The 13,231-nt window shown below is 41.9% G+C and overlaps 1 protein-coding gene across 4 annotated transcripts in view; it reads left to right on the forward strand.

Annotated features, from left to right (window-relative positions):
- Positions 1 to 13,231, forward strand: part of EML4 (EMAP like 4) — a 1,975,061-nt gene that overhangs the window by 1,927,764 nt on the left and 34,066 nt on the right. For all 4 annotated transcript variants that reach the window (XM_044060268.1, XM_044060269.1, XM_044060261.1 and 1 more), the window contains one exon: positions 5,790 to 5,920. In XM_044060268.1, coding sequence (XP_043916203.1) covers positions 5,790 to 5,920 — 131 coding nt within the window. The remainder of the gene's footprint in view (positions 1 to 5,789; positions 5,921 to 13,231) is intronic.

Below are 13,231 nucleotides of genomic sequence, written 5' to 3' on the forward strand. Positions count from 1 at the left end.
ACTGTTAGCTGCTTGTCGGGTGCCAGGATCCACCACATAACACAAGCACTCAGGTCACTCCAAAACAAGTACAAATATGACTCTGTCATTGTCTATGTTGGTGTGAATGACCTGAGCCATACCTCCCTGGACTACATGAAAAGAGACATGGAAGAACTCTCTGATTACGTAGCCCAGGCCGGTATGACCCTGACCCTGAGTAGCATCTTGCCCTCACCAAGAATGGTGCCACGGTATAAAGAAAAAATTCTCAATTTCAGCAATTGGCTAAGTTTCTGGTGTCATTCAAAGGGGATCCAGTGTCTATCTGCCTGGGATGGCATGCTCAACAAGCCATGCTGCTTCGCTAGAGACGGCTTGCACCTGTCACCCTTAGACTTTCGAATACTGGCCAAGGCACTTGCCACCCCCATAGTGCCTTTTTTAGGCAAGGCTCAAAAGACAAACCCACTGCCATAAATAGCACAAGTAACAAAAAACTGAGGGTAATGCTACTCAAAGCCAGAAGTCTAAACCTCAAAATGCACGCACTCGAGGCACTCCTCAGTATGGAGAAAGTCGATATATGTGCAGTAACAGAAACCTGGTTGAAGGCTTCAGAGAGCACCCCAGCACTACCAGGCTACAACTCATACCATACATTTTGGCCACAGAACCCAAACCGAAATACAAAAGGCAGGGGCGTATTCATATTCATCAAGGATACCCACACCTCCAGGTTAGTGGCACAGCACAATGTTTCAGAGATCATCCACGTGCAACTAACAACAGGCAAAACTGCAATTTAAATTGTAGCTTGCTACAGATCACCCACCATGTCCCAGGACCCCCATTCCACGTTTCTGGAAACACTGGGAAACATAAAAGTCCTACCAAACACGCTAATATTCAGTGATTTCAATTACCCAAACATTAACTGGGAGAACTACTCAAGTACTAACTCCCTTGCCCAACATTTCCTAGAATTTATAAACTCAAATGCCCTGGTACAACTGGTCAACACTCCCACCAGAGGTGACAACATATTGGACATGGTTATCACCAACATGGGTGACCACCGGAGGTCAACCCCTCGCTGGTTAGATCTGACCATAAACAAATCACTTTGGATATCCACATTCCGCCCCCACCCCCGGACAAGAAAACCACTGTGAAATACTTTTCAAAAGCAAACTTCACGTTACTTAAGACCAAGGTGGAAAGTTTCAAAGCCCCCATACTGAAGGATAATGCTGTACAAGCTGCAGAATCCTTTATTAATGCATTCTACGGGCACCTACAAGAATGCATGGATCGTGCTATCCCAAGCAAAACCAAGACTCACACCTCCAAGAAAAGGATAAGCTATACAATAGAAGGAGGAAACTAGTACAGAAAAGAGTAAAATCCCAAAAAGGGAAGACATCCCTGATCAGTATCAGCAAGAAACTACGATCCCTCATGCAATCATCCAAGGCGAGCTTTAAAAGAAAAATTGCCAAGGACTCCAAAGATAACCGCAAGGCATTCTTATGCTATGTCAAGAATCTAAGTGGCAATGCTCAGATCTGCTTGGAGTTAGTGCAGAATGGCACAAAATACACTGAACCGACCGATATTGCCAACATCCTGGCAGACAGGTTCAGCACAAACGTCACCCCCCTCTCACCCCCAAAAGGGCCCATAACCATAGCAGAAGAATGTAGAGTCCCTGAAATCACAGACACTCAGGTTAAAACAGCCCTTTCCAAAGCCAAAAACACAGCATCAATGGGACCGGACAGTGTCTCAGGCTGCGTCCTACATGAGCTCAAAGATGAACTAACCCTTCACCTAAACACACTGTTCAAACTCAGCCTCTCCACAGGTTACATAGAGTGGTGCATAGCAACGGTTATTGCAGTCCTCAATAGTGGAGCCACAACAGACCCTGGGAACTATCACCCTATAAGCCTGACTAGCTTGGTCTGCAAGGCTATGGAGCGCATAATCATGGAACTCATTAACAGAGACATTGGGAACCTCCAAACACTGGACACTACCCAGTTCGGCTTTGTTAAGGGCAGATCATGCCTCCTAAACCTGGTGGACTTCTTTGAGACAGTTTCCAAGGCTACAGACAAGGGAAAGGTGGTACACACAGCCTACCTAGACCTCACTAAGGCCTTCAACACCATTCCCCATTCTGGTATTATAGACAAGCTCACCCGCTTGAACATAAACCCCTACATCACAAGATGTGTTGCCAGCTGGCTCATGGACAGAACCCACATGGTGAGAGTTGCAGGAGCTATGTCCAACTCTAAACTGGTTACAAGTCGCATTCCCCAGGGCTCAGTCCTAGGACCCCTCCTGTTCGGCATATACTTCTTAGAGGTACAGGCAAGCACAGGAAGACCATGGCTGACCAAGTTCGCAAACGACTGCAAACTAGGGGCTATAATTGACTCTCCGGCTGACACAGACATCCTCCAAAATTGTCTCACTGAGATGGACACCTGGTGTCAAAATCATGGCCTCAAGCTAAATGCCAAAATGTGCATAGCCATCCCATTTGGAAAAAACAAAGTACCCACAAACTACCACATAGGTGGTAGTCCCCTAAATACAGAAGATGTAATAAGGGATCTGGGGACCCAAGTAGATAGTAATCTCACCTTTAATAATCACATTGCCAAAGTGGTTAGAAAATCCTTCTGCGTAGCCCACCTAATCATAAAAGAGTTCGTATCCAGATCAGAAGAGGTCATTGTGCCCCTCTACTCATCACTCATCAGACCCATCATAGAGTACAACGTCCCATTTGGGATGTACCTTACAAGACACCTGCAACAGCTGGAAAGACCACAGAAGTACCTCACCAAGAGGATCACTTGCCTCAAACAGATGCAGCTTGACTGAAGAAACTCCAGCTGTACTCGGTTGCATACCGCCTACTCAGAGGTGATCTCTGCCTGACATACAAGGCCATGTCCAACCCAGAATTGATGGACATGCTCCACCTAAAGAAAACTTTATCCCCTCGAGCCACATGCTGTAGGGATCTAAATCTTACCACAACAATAAATAGGACATGCTGGAGGGATAGATTTCTGTCCCAGAGACTTCCCATGCTTTGGAACAAGATCTCAGTCTACATTAGGCAGAGCTCCTCACTAACACTCTTCAAAAGAAACCTTGATGAGTGGATGGGAAACAGAAAGTTTAACCCAGGGATCACTTCAGTGGCTCTGCTGGACAGAGGCACAGGGAACTAATCTAAGGGGATGGCGAAAGCCAACACAATCTGGCTAGGCTTATAAATGCCTTAGGGCAGATAGCCTAGTACCTACCTATGAACCTATGGTTCATGATCCATTGGTAAAGCTCATGTAAGTCTGTCTGAAGTCAGGACTGAATGTAGGTATGAGAGTGACGTAATAGGTAAACAACCATGCCATCTGCATAGACTAGTAGTGGGAGATGGGGAGGGTCACAGGGAAGTTTATTATCATTTTAATAAATAATTTTGGCTATGTTTAAGAGTATTAGAGAAAAATGAGTGTAGTCATGTTTCCTTATTTTTAATAAACAGCTTTGAGTAATAACAAAAAAATGATGGCATGGTGTTATAACCACAGCAGAATCAATTCAGGACAGAAATGTGAAATAATGTTTTCTCTGTTGTGTACACTTTCTTACAGTTTACAAATGACACTGAGAAACATGTTTTACATTTGTTATTGTAGAGTATGATTTCATAAATTTTTATTTTGTACATGAAGCTTACAGTAGATGGCTGAGTTAATAAGACATTTTTCTCAGACAGCTACTTCTGACCTTTCATAAAATGCCTCTCATTTCACCACGTAGGAAGAATTATTCAGATGCATCACATAATCTAGCTGTTTGCCATGGGATATCACAAATGTGTCACTTTCCAATGCTTCTGTTTTTTCTATTCTGTTATAATATGTGTGACTTCCTCCATGCATTTATTATGAAACCACTAAGGGTCAGTGTCACCATACAGTACTGCTATCCCTGAGTGCTGTCAAATTCTAAATACCATGTTTTATAGGGGTACAAGCTAGAAGGAGTGTATAGTAACATTCTTCTGCTCAGTATCACAGTAGAAGGTTTTCATGAATATTGGGATGTTTTGTTTTTGTTTTTTGGCTAAATAGTAATACAAACCTATCCAGCAGTCCAGTAGCAAATTATTGTGTACAATTTTTTTAAGCACTGCAGTGCCTTCTTCCTTCATGTGTCAAGTTTCTTCATGTCGGTTTGATTAGGGTAGGCAAATTGATTTTAGAGTTCAAATGCTGGGGCATATTAGAATTCAATAATGGGTTTTGAATAATAATGCCATATTTCTTGTATCGGTTGGTGAGACTTAAGCCCAAGTGAAGTACAGAATCTGTTTTTTACAAGCCGCTTTTCATAAATTTTTGTAAAACATAGCTCAAAACTACAATAAAAAGCATTAGGAGGCAAGATCTCATGCACTCCCATACGGGGACTTGGTTCTCCACGGGTCTATATTATGTCAGCGAAACGGCATTACAGCGAATGCCATTTCACCAACACACATGCACCGAACTCCTAAAAGAGCAAAACCCCAGGTCACTGATTTTTTTTCCCCTGGGAAAAAATCACTAGACCAACAAAACACAACATAACACTTAAAACATTATAAAGTGGGGGACTTCACTCCACCCCCAACTAAATATACCAACTCTGAGATTGCACTACAGTGGGGTAAAGGGCATTGTCATGGCTCAGGCCAAATGATTTTTTTCCCTGAGAAAAAAATCATTGACCTGAACTTTCACTCTTTTTGGAGTTCGGCCTATATGTGTCGGTGAAAAGGCATTCTCTGTAATGCTGTTTTGTTGACATTATATAGACCCGTGCTCCACACCCCTTGCTTAAATACACCAATTCTTCAGTTACACAACAGTAGGAAAAATTAAAAAAAAAAGAATCACATGGCAATCCTGCACAGTTCAAGTCCATGTTCTTTTACCAGCTGTGACGAAAAAAGAAAGGTACTAACTGAAACTACAATTATCTAATCGTAAGGTAACTATTTTAGATACGTTTGCATATCTGTTTTAGTAATGTTCGAAATAAACAAATTGAGTAAATTTTGGCATTATCCTAAAGCACATTACTACAGACCTGATATACAGAACACTGCATCATAACTCAAAACATGCTTGTCATTCATGTCTGTTCTGCACTTCTGCCATTTAATTGACTTATATTTTCACAGTATGAGACCATGTTAATTTTTGATGAGGACACTGAGGTTAGGTGATTACAGGAAGAAGGATATAGATTTGTCCCTTTCAATATGGTGTTGTGTTTGGCAGGTGAGGTATATGACTGAGAAATCTAGAACTGCTTTTATTGTGGACCAGGTCTCTGGCAGTGGAAAATGTAGCACAGACTGAAATTCAGCCAGTTTAAATATCTGATATTTTTCCTTTGGTCAGAGACAATCTGTCATTCCCTATTCCACAAATACCAGTACTCATAAACTGCTAGCTGTACTTAGATATGTATAATCAAGTTTTATGGTATGCCATGAGTATATGCTGTTCTCATTTTATATAAAATGTCCAGAATATGCATTTTATTTTGCATATTACAAAATGCCAATCACTTCACTTAAAACATCTGATTAATGAATCAGCATTACCCAGGATGAAGGAGGTAACACCAGTCCATCAACTTGACACTGAATGCTTCTCAGTAATTTGTAATGCTTATCTAGAATGTTTACATTGTACGTGTAGTATTTATATTCATTCTTGTTGCAGGAGTGTGGCCTGAAGGTTCTGATGGAACAGATATCAATGCTCTTATCAGGTCCCACAATCGGAAAGTAATAGCTGTTGCTGATGACTTCTGCAAAGTGCATCTCTTTCAGTATCCATGCTCTAAAGCAAAGGTAATTAGCATTCTTTTTGTTGCTAATTTTTTGTTTCTACCATACTGTGGCGGAGGTCTGTGGTTAACGGACTATTTGATATCATAAGAAGTAGAAGTGCCCAATGAAACTTGTACAATGTCTTCAAAGGGCTGTGTTGCTCAGCATACCTCTGTCTGCAAATATTGAAAATAGATACAATGGCCCTTGAAAAGTAAGTACATCCAGCAAAAAATCTAGACATCTAATTAGCATACAATTTGATTACCTTTCAGCACGACTCTTTCCGCTTCTAGTTGGAATGCGGGATACTACTCAGAAACACATTTAAAAACAGAGGTTGACAAAAAAGAAAAAATAGAAGGACATTATCATAGAATAAAACAAGTAAATGCTAATGATCTCTGTAATGCAAAATTTTAACACAAAGGGTTGTTTATTTTTGCTTCTGAAAAAAGGGACATATAAAATGTGTGTTCCCTTTCTTACAATTATTAGTGCCGGGTTATGTAATGTTTGCACTGTACTATACAGTTTCAAAAATCATGTGTGATGAGGGGATTCAGAAAATTATGTGAAGGAGTAAATCAAGCCTAAATATTGGGACATACCAACAAAAATAGGTGCAGCATGTGTAGGAGTAAATCAAGCCTGAAAATAGAAATGTTTCTCCAAAATAAGGACAGTTGAGAGGTCTGCTGCTCAAATAATTTAAAAATATATAATTTCAGCCTTTGTGTTATAAACATTTACTGGAAAAGAACACAAAGAAAAGAACATGTATAATAATGTTGTTGGTTGAATATCAGTAAAAACAAATTCCCTAGATAAGTCAGTAGCCAAAAACTGCATCTTTGGAAAAACTTTAAAATACATAAGGGATATACAGTGGTTGAATGTGAACTCTTCTATTTAGCAGTTATCTGTGACCTAATGTAAGTTTATGTGGAGCAAAACTGTTACTGATTTATGAGGCGTCTCTGGTAACTGTACAGTGTAACACAATATTTCAGAGCAGTCATTGGGCATTTTTATTTTTACCACTATGACTATTCTAAACGCATGTTACATTTGTGGAAAAGGACAACTGCAGAATGCATTATTGTCATTTTTATTTGAAAATGTTTTATGCACATTTGTGAGTTTTTGTGATTCGATAATTTTGAACATACATTGCTCGGTTGTTTTGTTTGAGTTACACACACTTGTTTGTATATTTTTGTGTACATTTTGCCCATTTTCAGAAATAATGACCATTCATTTGTATGTGAAACAGAACTCAGTCTACAGATGACAAGCTGAGCAACATTTATGTTACAGTACCTTAATGTTATCCTTGGGTCCTGTAGCTGTTTACCTTTTTAAATAAGGAAAATCATAATCTTTTTGATTGTTAATATATTTGTATGTGTATGTCTCAGCCAGCAGGTCTTTATTCATTTTGAATATCATATCAACAGGTGACATACACTGAAGACTTTTTTTTAGGAGCTTTCTTGTAGCATCCAACCTTTCCTTCAGGACCTGTCGTTTTCATTTTGAAACTGTTGGGCTGGCACAGCTTTTTTAAGTTACTTCTGAGTGCTATTCAGTGAAACACTGCAGTTATTTCTTAGGTCATGAATGAAATAAACAGTCATCATAGATAGGCATAGTTTTTATTCAAACTAAAGGGGTGGCGAAAGCCACATAACTATGGGCTAGGCTTATAAATGCCCTTGGGCAGATAGCCTAGTATGAACCTATGAACCTATGAACCTATACCTAGTCATCTTATTACACTGAATTTTTTAATAACACATTTATTTTCATGAAGGGTATGTGTGCTACTGGTGTGTATATAATTACTGAAACAATTTTTTTTTGTTTTTTTTTTTTGTAATATTAGGAGAGAAGACTCCCTTCACCCATCCTTTCCCTCATTCCCACCCCCACCCCCAGTGTCTTGGGCAATAAGCAATCCTGCTTCAAAGAAAACTGGTTTGGCTTGAGCTCAGACCTACGGTAAGAGAGAGACAGAGCAAGGAATAACTGCTACTAGTTATAAAATACACTTACAAATTCCCTCCATTTTTAGGAATGCCCCTGCTGCCTCCCAGCCAGGTCATCACAATTCTGAAACAACTGCTAGTTTATGGAACCATTCATTCTTAAGACTGTCTCTAGTAACAAACATTATGTCGCTGGAGGCCACTCTTGGACCGGTGTGGATTAAGCAAGCTCATAAGAGTAAAAAAGTTCGGAAGGCTAACCTTACAGGCTCACCTTATTTGACTCATACAAGATGCCCTAACTATGACACTGGACATGAAGGGACACTTGCCCTCCATTCCCATTCACTGCAAGCACAGACAGTTCCTCTTCTTTGTGGCTGGGAAAAAACTGCCATTTCACTTCCTTACTATGTGGTCTTTCATCTCTTCCCAAAGTGTGTTCAACATATTCTTAGCTGCAGCTTTTGCCTACCTTAGAGCAAAGGAGATTCACATATAACCTTAGCTTTATGGCTTACTAATTCAAATCTCCTCGCTGGAGGAACATCAAACGTATCTCTCCTACAAATCGTTCAGTTCGTTACCGGCCTGGTTATATCCCTGAACCTGAAAAAGTCCTGCCTGACACCAGCGTCCACAAAGACACTTTTGGGGGTGGGGTTGCTAGACACTAAAGCAAGCAAGCAAACTGTCCCTTCTCTGGGTGAAGTTTCTTGTCCTGAGTCAGTTATTAGTCCAGCTAACCCAGAAGGGAAGCTATACGTGTCTTTTTAAAGGCACTGGCTTTCATTTTGGTGATTTCCATAGTCTTGTTTTTCATAAGAAAATAAAGTTGTACCTCAAAACTCATTGGCAACAGCACAGTCATCATATGGAGAAAGTTTGGCGTGTGATCTCTGCAATTAAAAGGCTGTTCTGGTTGCAGGTTCACCAAGTGCAAGTTAAACCAAAGATGATATTGTTGTCCTTGGCAGCTGTCGAACTTTAATGATGAATTCTACAGACCTTGCTTGGGTGGCACACATGGGCAACTTGAAAGTGCAAGAAACACAGATCAGAAGAAAATTGGTGAAGGAACTAAATATGAAAGAGGGGAAGGCTCTGATTTATGCACTAACATATTTAAGGTAGTGTGACATACAGGGACACTATAAGGAGTGGCACATAATATCACTATGTTATGGGGCATCAACAAAGAGTGAGCACCCTGTTCCTATCCTCTGTGCAAAGTGGCTGTGGTGACATGGAAGTGTCCTCCAAGCAGAGTCTGTACCTCAAAGGCACATACATCCCCCTCAAACCAGTTGTCAGTGATGGGATAACTGTCAGGTACATCTGGGTGAGTAGAAGTGTGAGTAGGGAGGTTTTTCCACAGTTGGCAAAAAGATGAGGAGCACTTGAGATGGACTTCACAGGACAATTGTGAACTAAGGAAATTGTGTACCACTTAATCTTCCAGGGAAGCCTGAACATGGAAGCCCTTCTCTGTACCATGGGATGACAATCTACTGTATACATTCCCAGCCTTTTCTCTGGTTCCGGAGTCCTTCCAAAAGCAAGAAGTGACAAATGTAGACTCATGGTAATAACACCACTTTGGCCTAGACAGCCTGATTCTCCCATGTAACTTAAATGAGCAGAGAGAGAATGAGAGAGAGAAGGGATGTTACCACTCCTAAAACATTTCATGCTTTCATTTTGTTCCATTGACGCATTGTAAAATGAGTTGCACATCATCGATTTTTGAGAAGCATCATTTGAAAAAAAAAAAACACTTCATTTCTTGGAGCAAGCTCCCCTGCACCCCCCCATGACCTGAACTTTTTTGTAAAAGAAGTTGGCCTCGCCTCCTTTTGAACCAGTTACACTGGCAAATCATTTTTGAGTTAGAAATTCCTCTTTTTGGCAGCTGTTACCTCTGCCTGTAGAATCTTTTCTGAGTGTAGTTCTTGTTTTGCAAGGACTACCACGTACAGGATGTGCTTTAGAACCACCCCATCTTTTATTACAAAAGTGGTCTCAGTGCTTTCAGTGAGTGAAACCATTCAGCTGCCAGTGCTCTGATGTTACACGGTGACTTGAATAGCAATTGGCACTTTCTTCAGACATAACTGTTTGAATATGGAGTTTCAAGAACAAGATGTGGTTTTCCACTGCAGTTTTGCATGGTGTGTGGTAAACTTCTCTTGGGCTTATAGTCATGCTGGACAAGGCTACCCCAAGGTAACAGCTACTTTAGCACTTTCCCTTGAGTAAGTAGTTGTACTGCAGCAGTGATCAGTTGTGTGTGTGTGTATATATTAACCATTATAGTAGATGTTCAAGTAATGAATGATTGCTGCAGTATAGGTTCTCACCCACAACTCTTAGGTTCATAGGTTCATACTAGGCTATCTGCCCTAGGGCATTTATAAGACTAGCCAGAGTGTGTTTGGCTTTCGCCACCCATTTTAAATTAATTTTGCTATGCCCTTTTTCGAGGTTAGTATACTGTCCCTCTGTCTAACAGTGACACAGAAGTGATACCCGGGGTAAACCTACGATCTCCCATCCACTCATCAAGATTCCTCTTGAAGAGAGTCAATGAGGGACTCTGCCTAACCTGGACTGGGATTTTATTCCAGAGTGAAGGGAGCCTCTGGGTTATGAATCTGTCCCTCCAGCATGTCCTATTTATTTCATTGCTGAGGTTCAAGTCTCTCGAGTGCGTAGCTCGATGGGATTTGGATTTTCTGAGGTGCAGCATGTCCATTAATTCCGGGTTGGACATGGCTTTATACGTCAGGCACAGATCGCCTCTGAGCAGGCGGTATGCCACTGAGTAGAGCTGGAGTTTCTTTAACTGGGCAGCATATGGCATCTGTTTGAGCCCTTTCATCCTCTTGGTGAGTTACTTTTGGGGTCTTTCCAGTTGGTGCAGGTTTCTGGTAAGGTACATCCCAAAAGGGGCATTGTACTCAATTATGGGCCTGATGAGGGATGAGTAAAGAGGCACGATGACCTCCCCTGATCTAGATGTGAATCCCTTCATGATTAGGTGGGCTATATAAAATGTTTTTCTAACCACTTTGGCCACGTGGTTGTCAAGTGAGAGATTGCTATCAACTTGGGTCCCCAGGTCCCTAATTACTTCTTCTGTACTTAATGGATTACCACCTATGTGGTAATTTGTGGGCACTTTGTTTTTGCCAAAGGGGATGACTATACACTTTTTGGCATTTAGCTTGAGGCCGTGGCTCTGGCACCAGTTGTCTGTTTCTATGAGGCCCTTTTGGAGGATGCTTGTGTCGGCTGGAGAGTCGATTATGGCGCCCAGTTTGCAGTCATCTGCGAAGTTGGTCAGCCACAGTCCTTCCGTGTTGGCCTGTACCTCCGAGAAATATATACCGAACAAGAGAGGTCCCAGGACTGAGCCTTGTGGGATGCCACTTGTAACTAGTTTGAAGTCTGACGTGGCTCCAGCAATTCTAACCATGTGGGTTCTGTCCTTGAGCCAGTTTGCAACCCATCTAGTGACATAGGGGTTTATATTTAAGCTGGTGAGCTTATCTATAATGCCCAAGTGGGGTATTGTATCGAAGACTTTTGCGAGGTCCAGGTAGGCTGTGTGGACCACCTTCCCCTCGTCAATGGCCTTGGTGACTGTTTCAAAGAAATCAACCAGGTTTAAGAGGCAGGATCTGCCCTTAACAAAGCCGAACTGGGTAGGATCCAGTGTCTGTAGGTCCCCAATATCTTTATTTATGAGGTCCATGATGATCCTCTCCATAGCTTTGCAGACCAAGCTAGTCAGACTTATGGGGCAATAGTTTCCAGGATCCATTGAGGCACCACCTTTGTGGAGAGGGACCACTGTTGCTGTACGCCACTCTTTGGGTACATATCCTGTAGTAAGGCTGAGATCGAACAGTAGTTTTATGTTTGGGTTTTGCTCTTCTTGGAGTTCATGTAGGACGCAGCCCGGGACACTGTCTGGTCCCATTGATGCTGTGTTTTTTGCTTTGGAGAGGGCAGCTCTTACCTGAGCATCTGAGATGTCAGGGGGGCAGCACTCTGCTGGGATAGATATTTGCCCTTTTGGTGGGGAGGGGGGGGGATGTTTGCTCTGAACCTGTCAGCTAGGATATTGGCAATGTCTGTGGGTTCAGTGTATTTTTTGTCATTTTGGACTAATTCTGAGCATATCTGGGAATTCCCACCCAGGTTCCTAGCATAACTAAAGAAAGCCTTGTGATTATCCTTAGTGTCCTGTGCAATTTTTCTCTCGAAGCTGGCCTTAGACGATTTTATGAGTGCCCGTAGTTTTTTGCTAATACTGATCAGAGATACCATCCCTTTTTGGGATTTTGCTTTATCATGTAGTAGCTTCCTCCTTCTATTGTATAGTTTGTTTATGGCTGGGGTCCACCAGACAGGACGTCTGCCTTTGGAGGATTGGGTCTTGGTTTTATTTGGGATTGCATGATTCATGCATTCCTGAAGGTGTTCATAGAATGCGTTTATAAAGGATTCTGCGGTCTGTGCCATATTTTCCATAGGCCCGGGGACTTTGAAGGATTCCACCTCGGTTTTGAGGAGTGTGAAATTTGCTTTAGAGAAGTTTTTCACTGGGGTTTTCAGGGCAGGGGGTGGAGTCGAGATGTGAATATCCAGTGAGATTAGTTTATGGTCTGATCTTACCAGTGAGGGATACACTTCTGGTCTGGAGCATAGAGTCTCCATGTTGGTGATGATCAGGTCCAGTATGTTTTCCCCTCTTGTGGGAGTGGTAACAAGTTGTTCCATAGCATTTGAGTTTATAAATTCTAGGAACCTTTGGGCTAGGGTGTTGGAGCTAGAGTAATGCTCCCAGTCTATGTTTGGGTAGTTGAAGTCGCCCAATATATTGGTGTTTGGAGAGACCTTCATATTTTCCACTGTTCTCAGGAAGGCCGAGTGGGGTTCCTGGATTTGGGAGGGTGGTCTGTAGCAGGCTATAAACTGGAAGGCAGTTTTACCCACTGTTAGTTGCACATGGATAGTCTCTGATGCTTCGTGCTGTGCCACCAACCTGGAGGTTTGGGTATCTTTGACGAATATTGATACTCCCCCTCCTTTTGTGGTTCAGTCCAAGTTTTGAGGCCGAAAAGCATGGTATGAGGTATAACCTGGTAGTGCTGGGGTGCTCTCGGGAGCCTTGAACCAGGTTTATGTTACTGCACAGATATCGATGTTCTCCATGCTAAGGAGAGTTTCGAGTGCGTGCATCTTGAGGTTTAGACTTCTGGTGTTGAGTAGCATTACACTTAGTTTCTTATCCCTTGTGATACCTATGGAGGTGGATTTATCTTTTGAGCCT

This window comes from Protopterus annectens, chromosome 1.part0 (genome assembly GCF_019279795.1).
Source record: "Protopterus annectens isolate FY-2018-M chromosome 1.part0, PAN1.0, whole genome shotgun sequence".
NCBI classification, from domain to species: Eukaryota; Metazoa; Chordata; order Ceratodontiformes; family Protopteridae; genus Protopterus; species Protopterus annectens.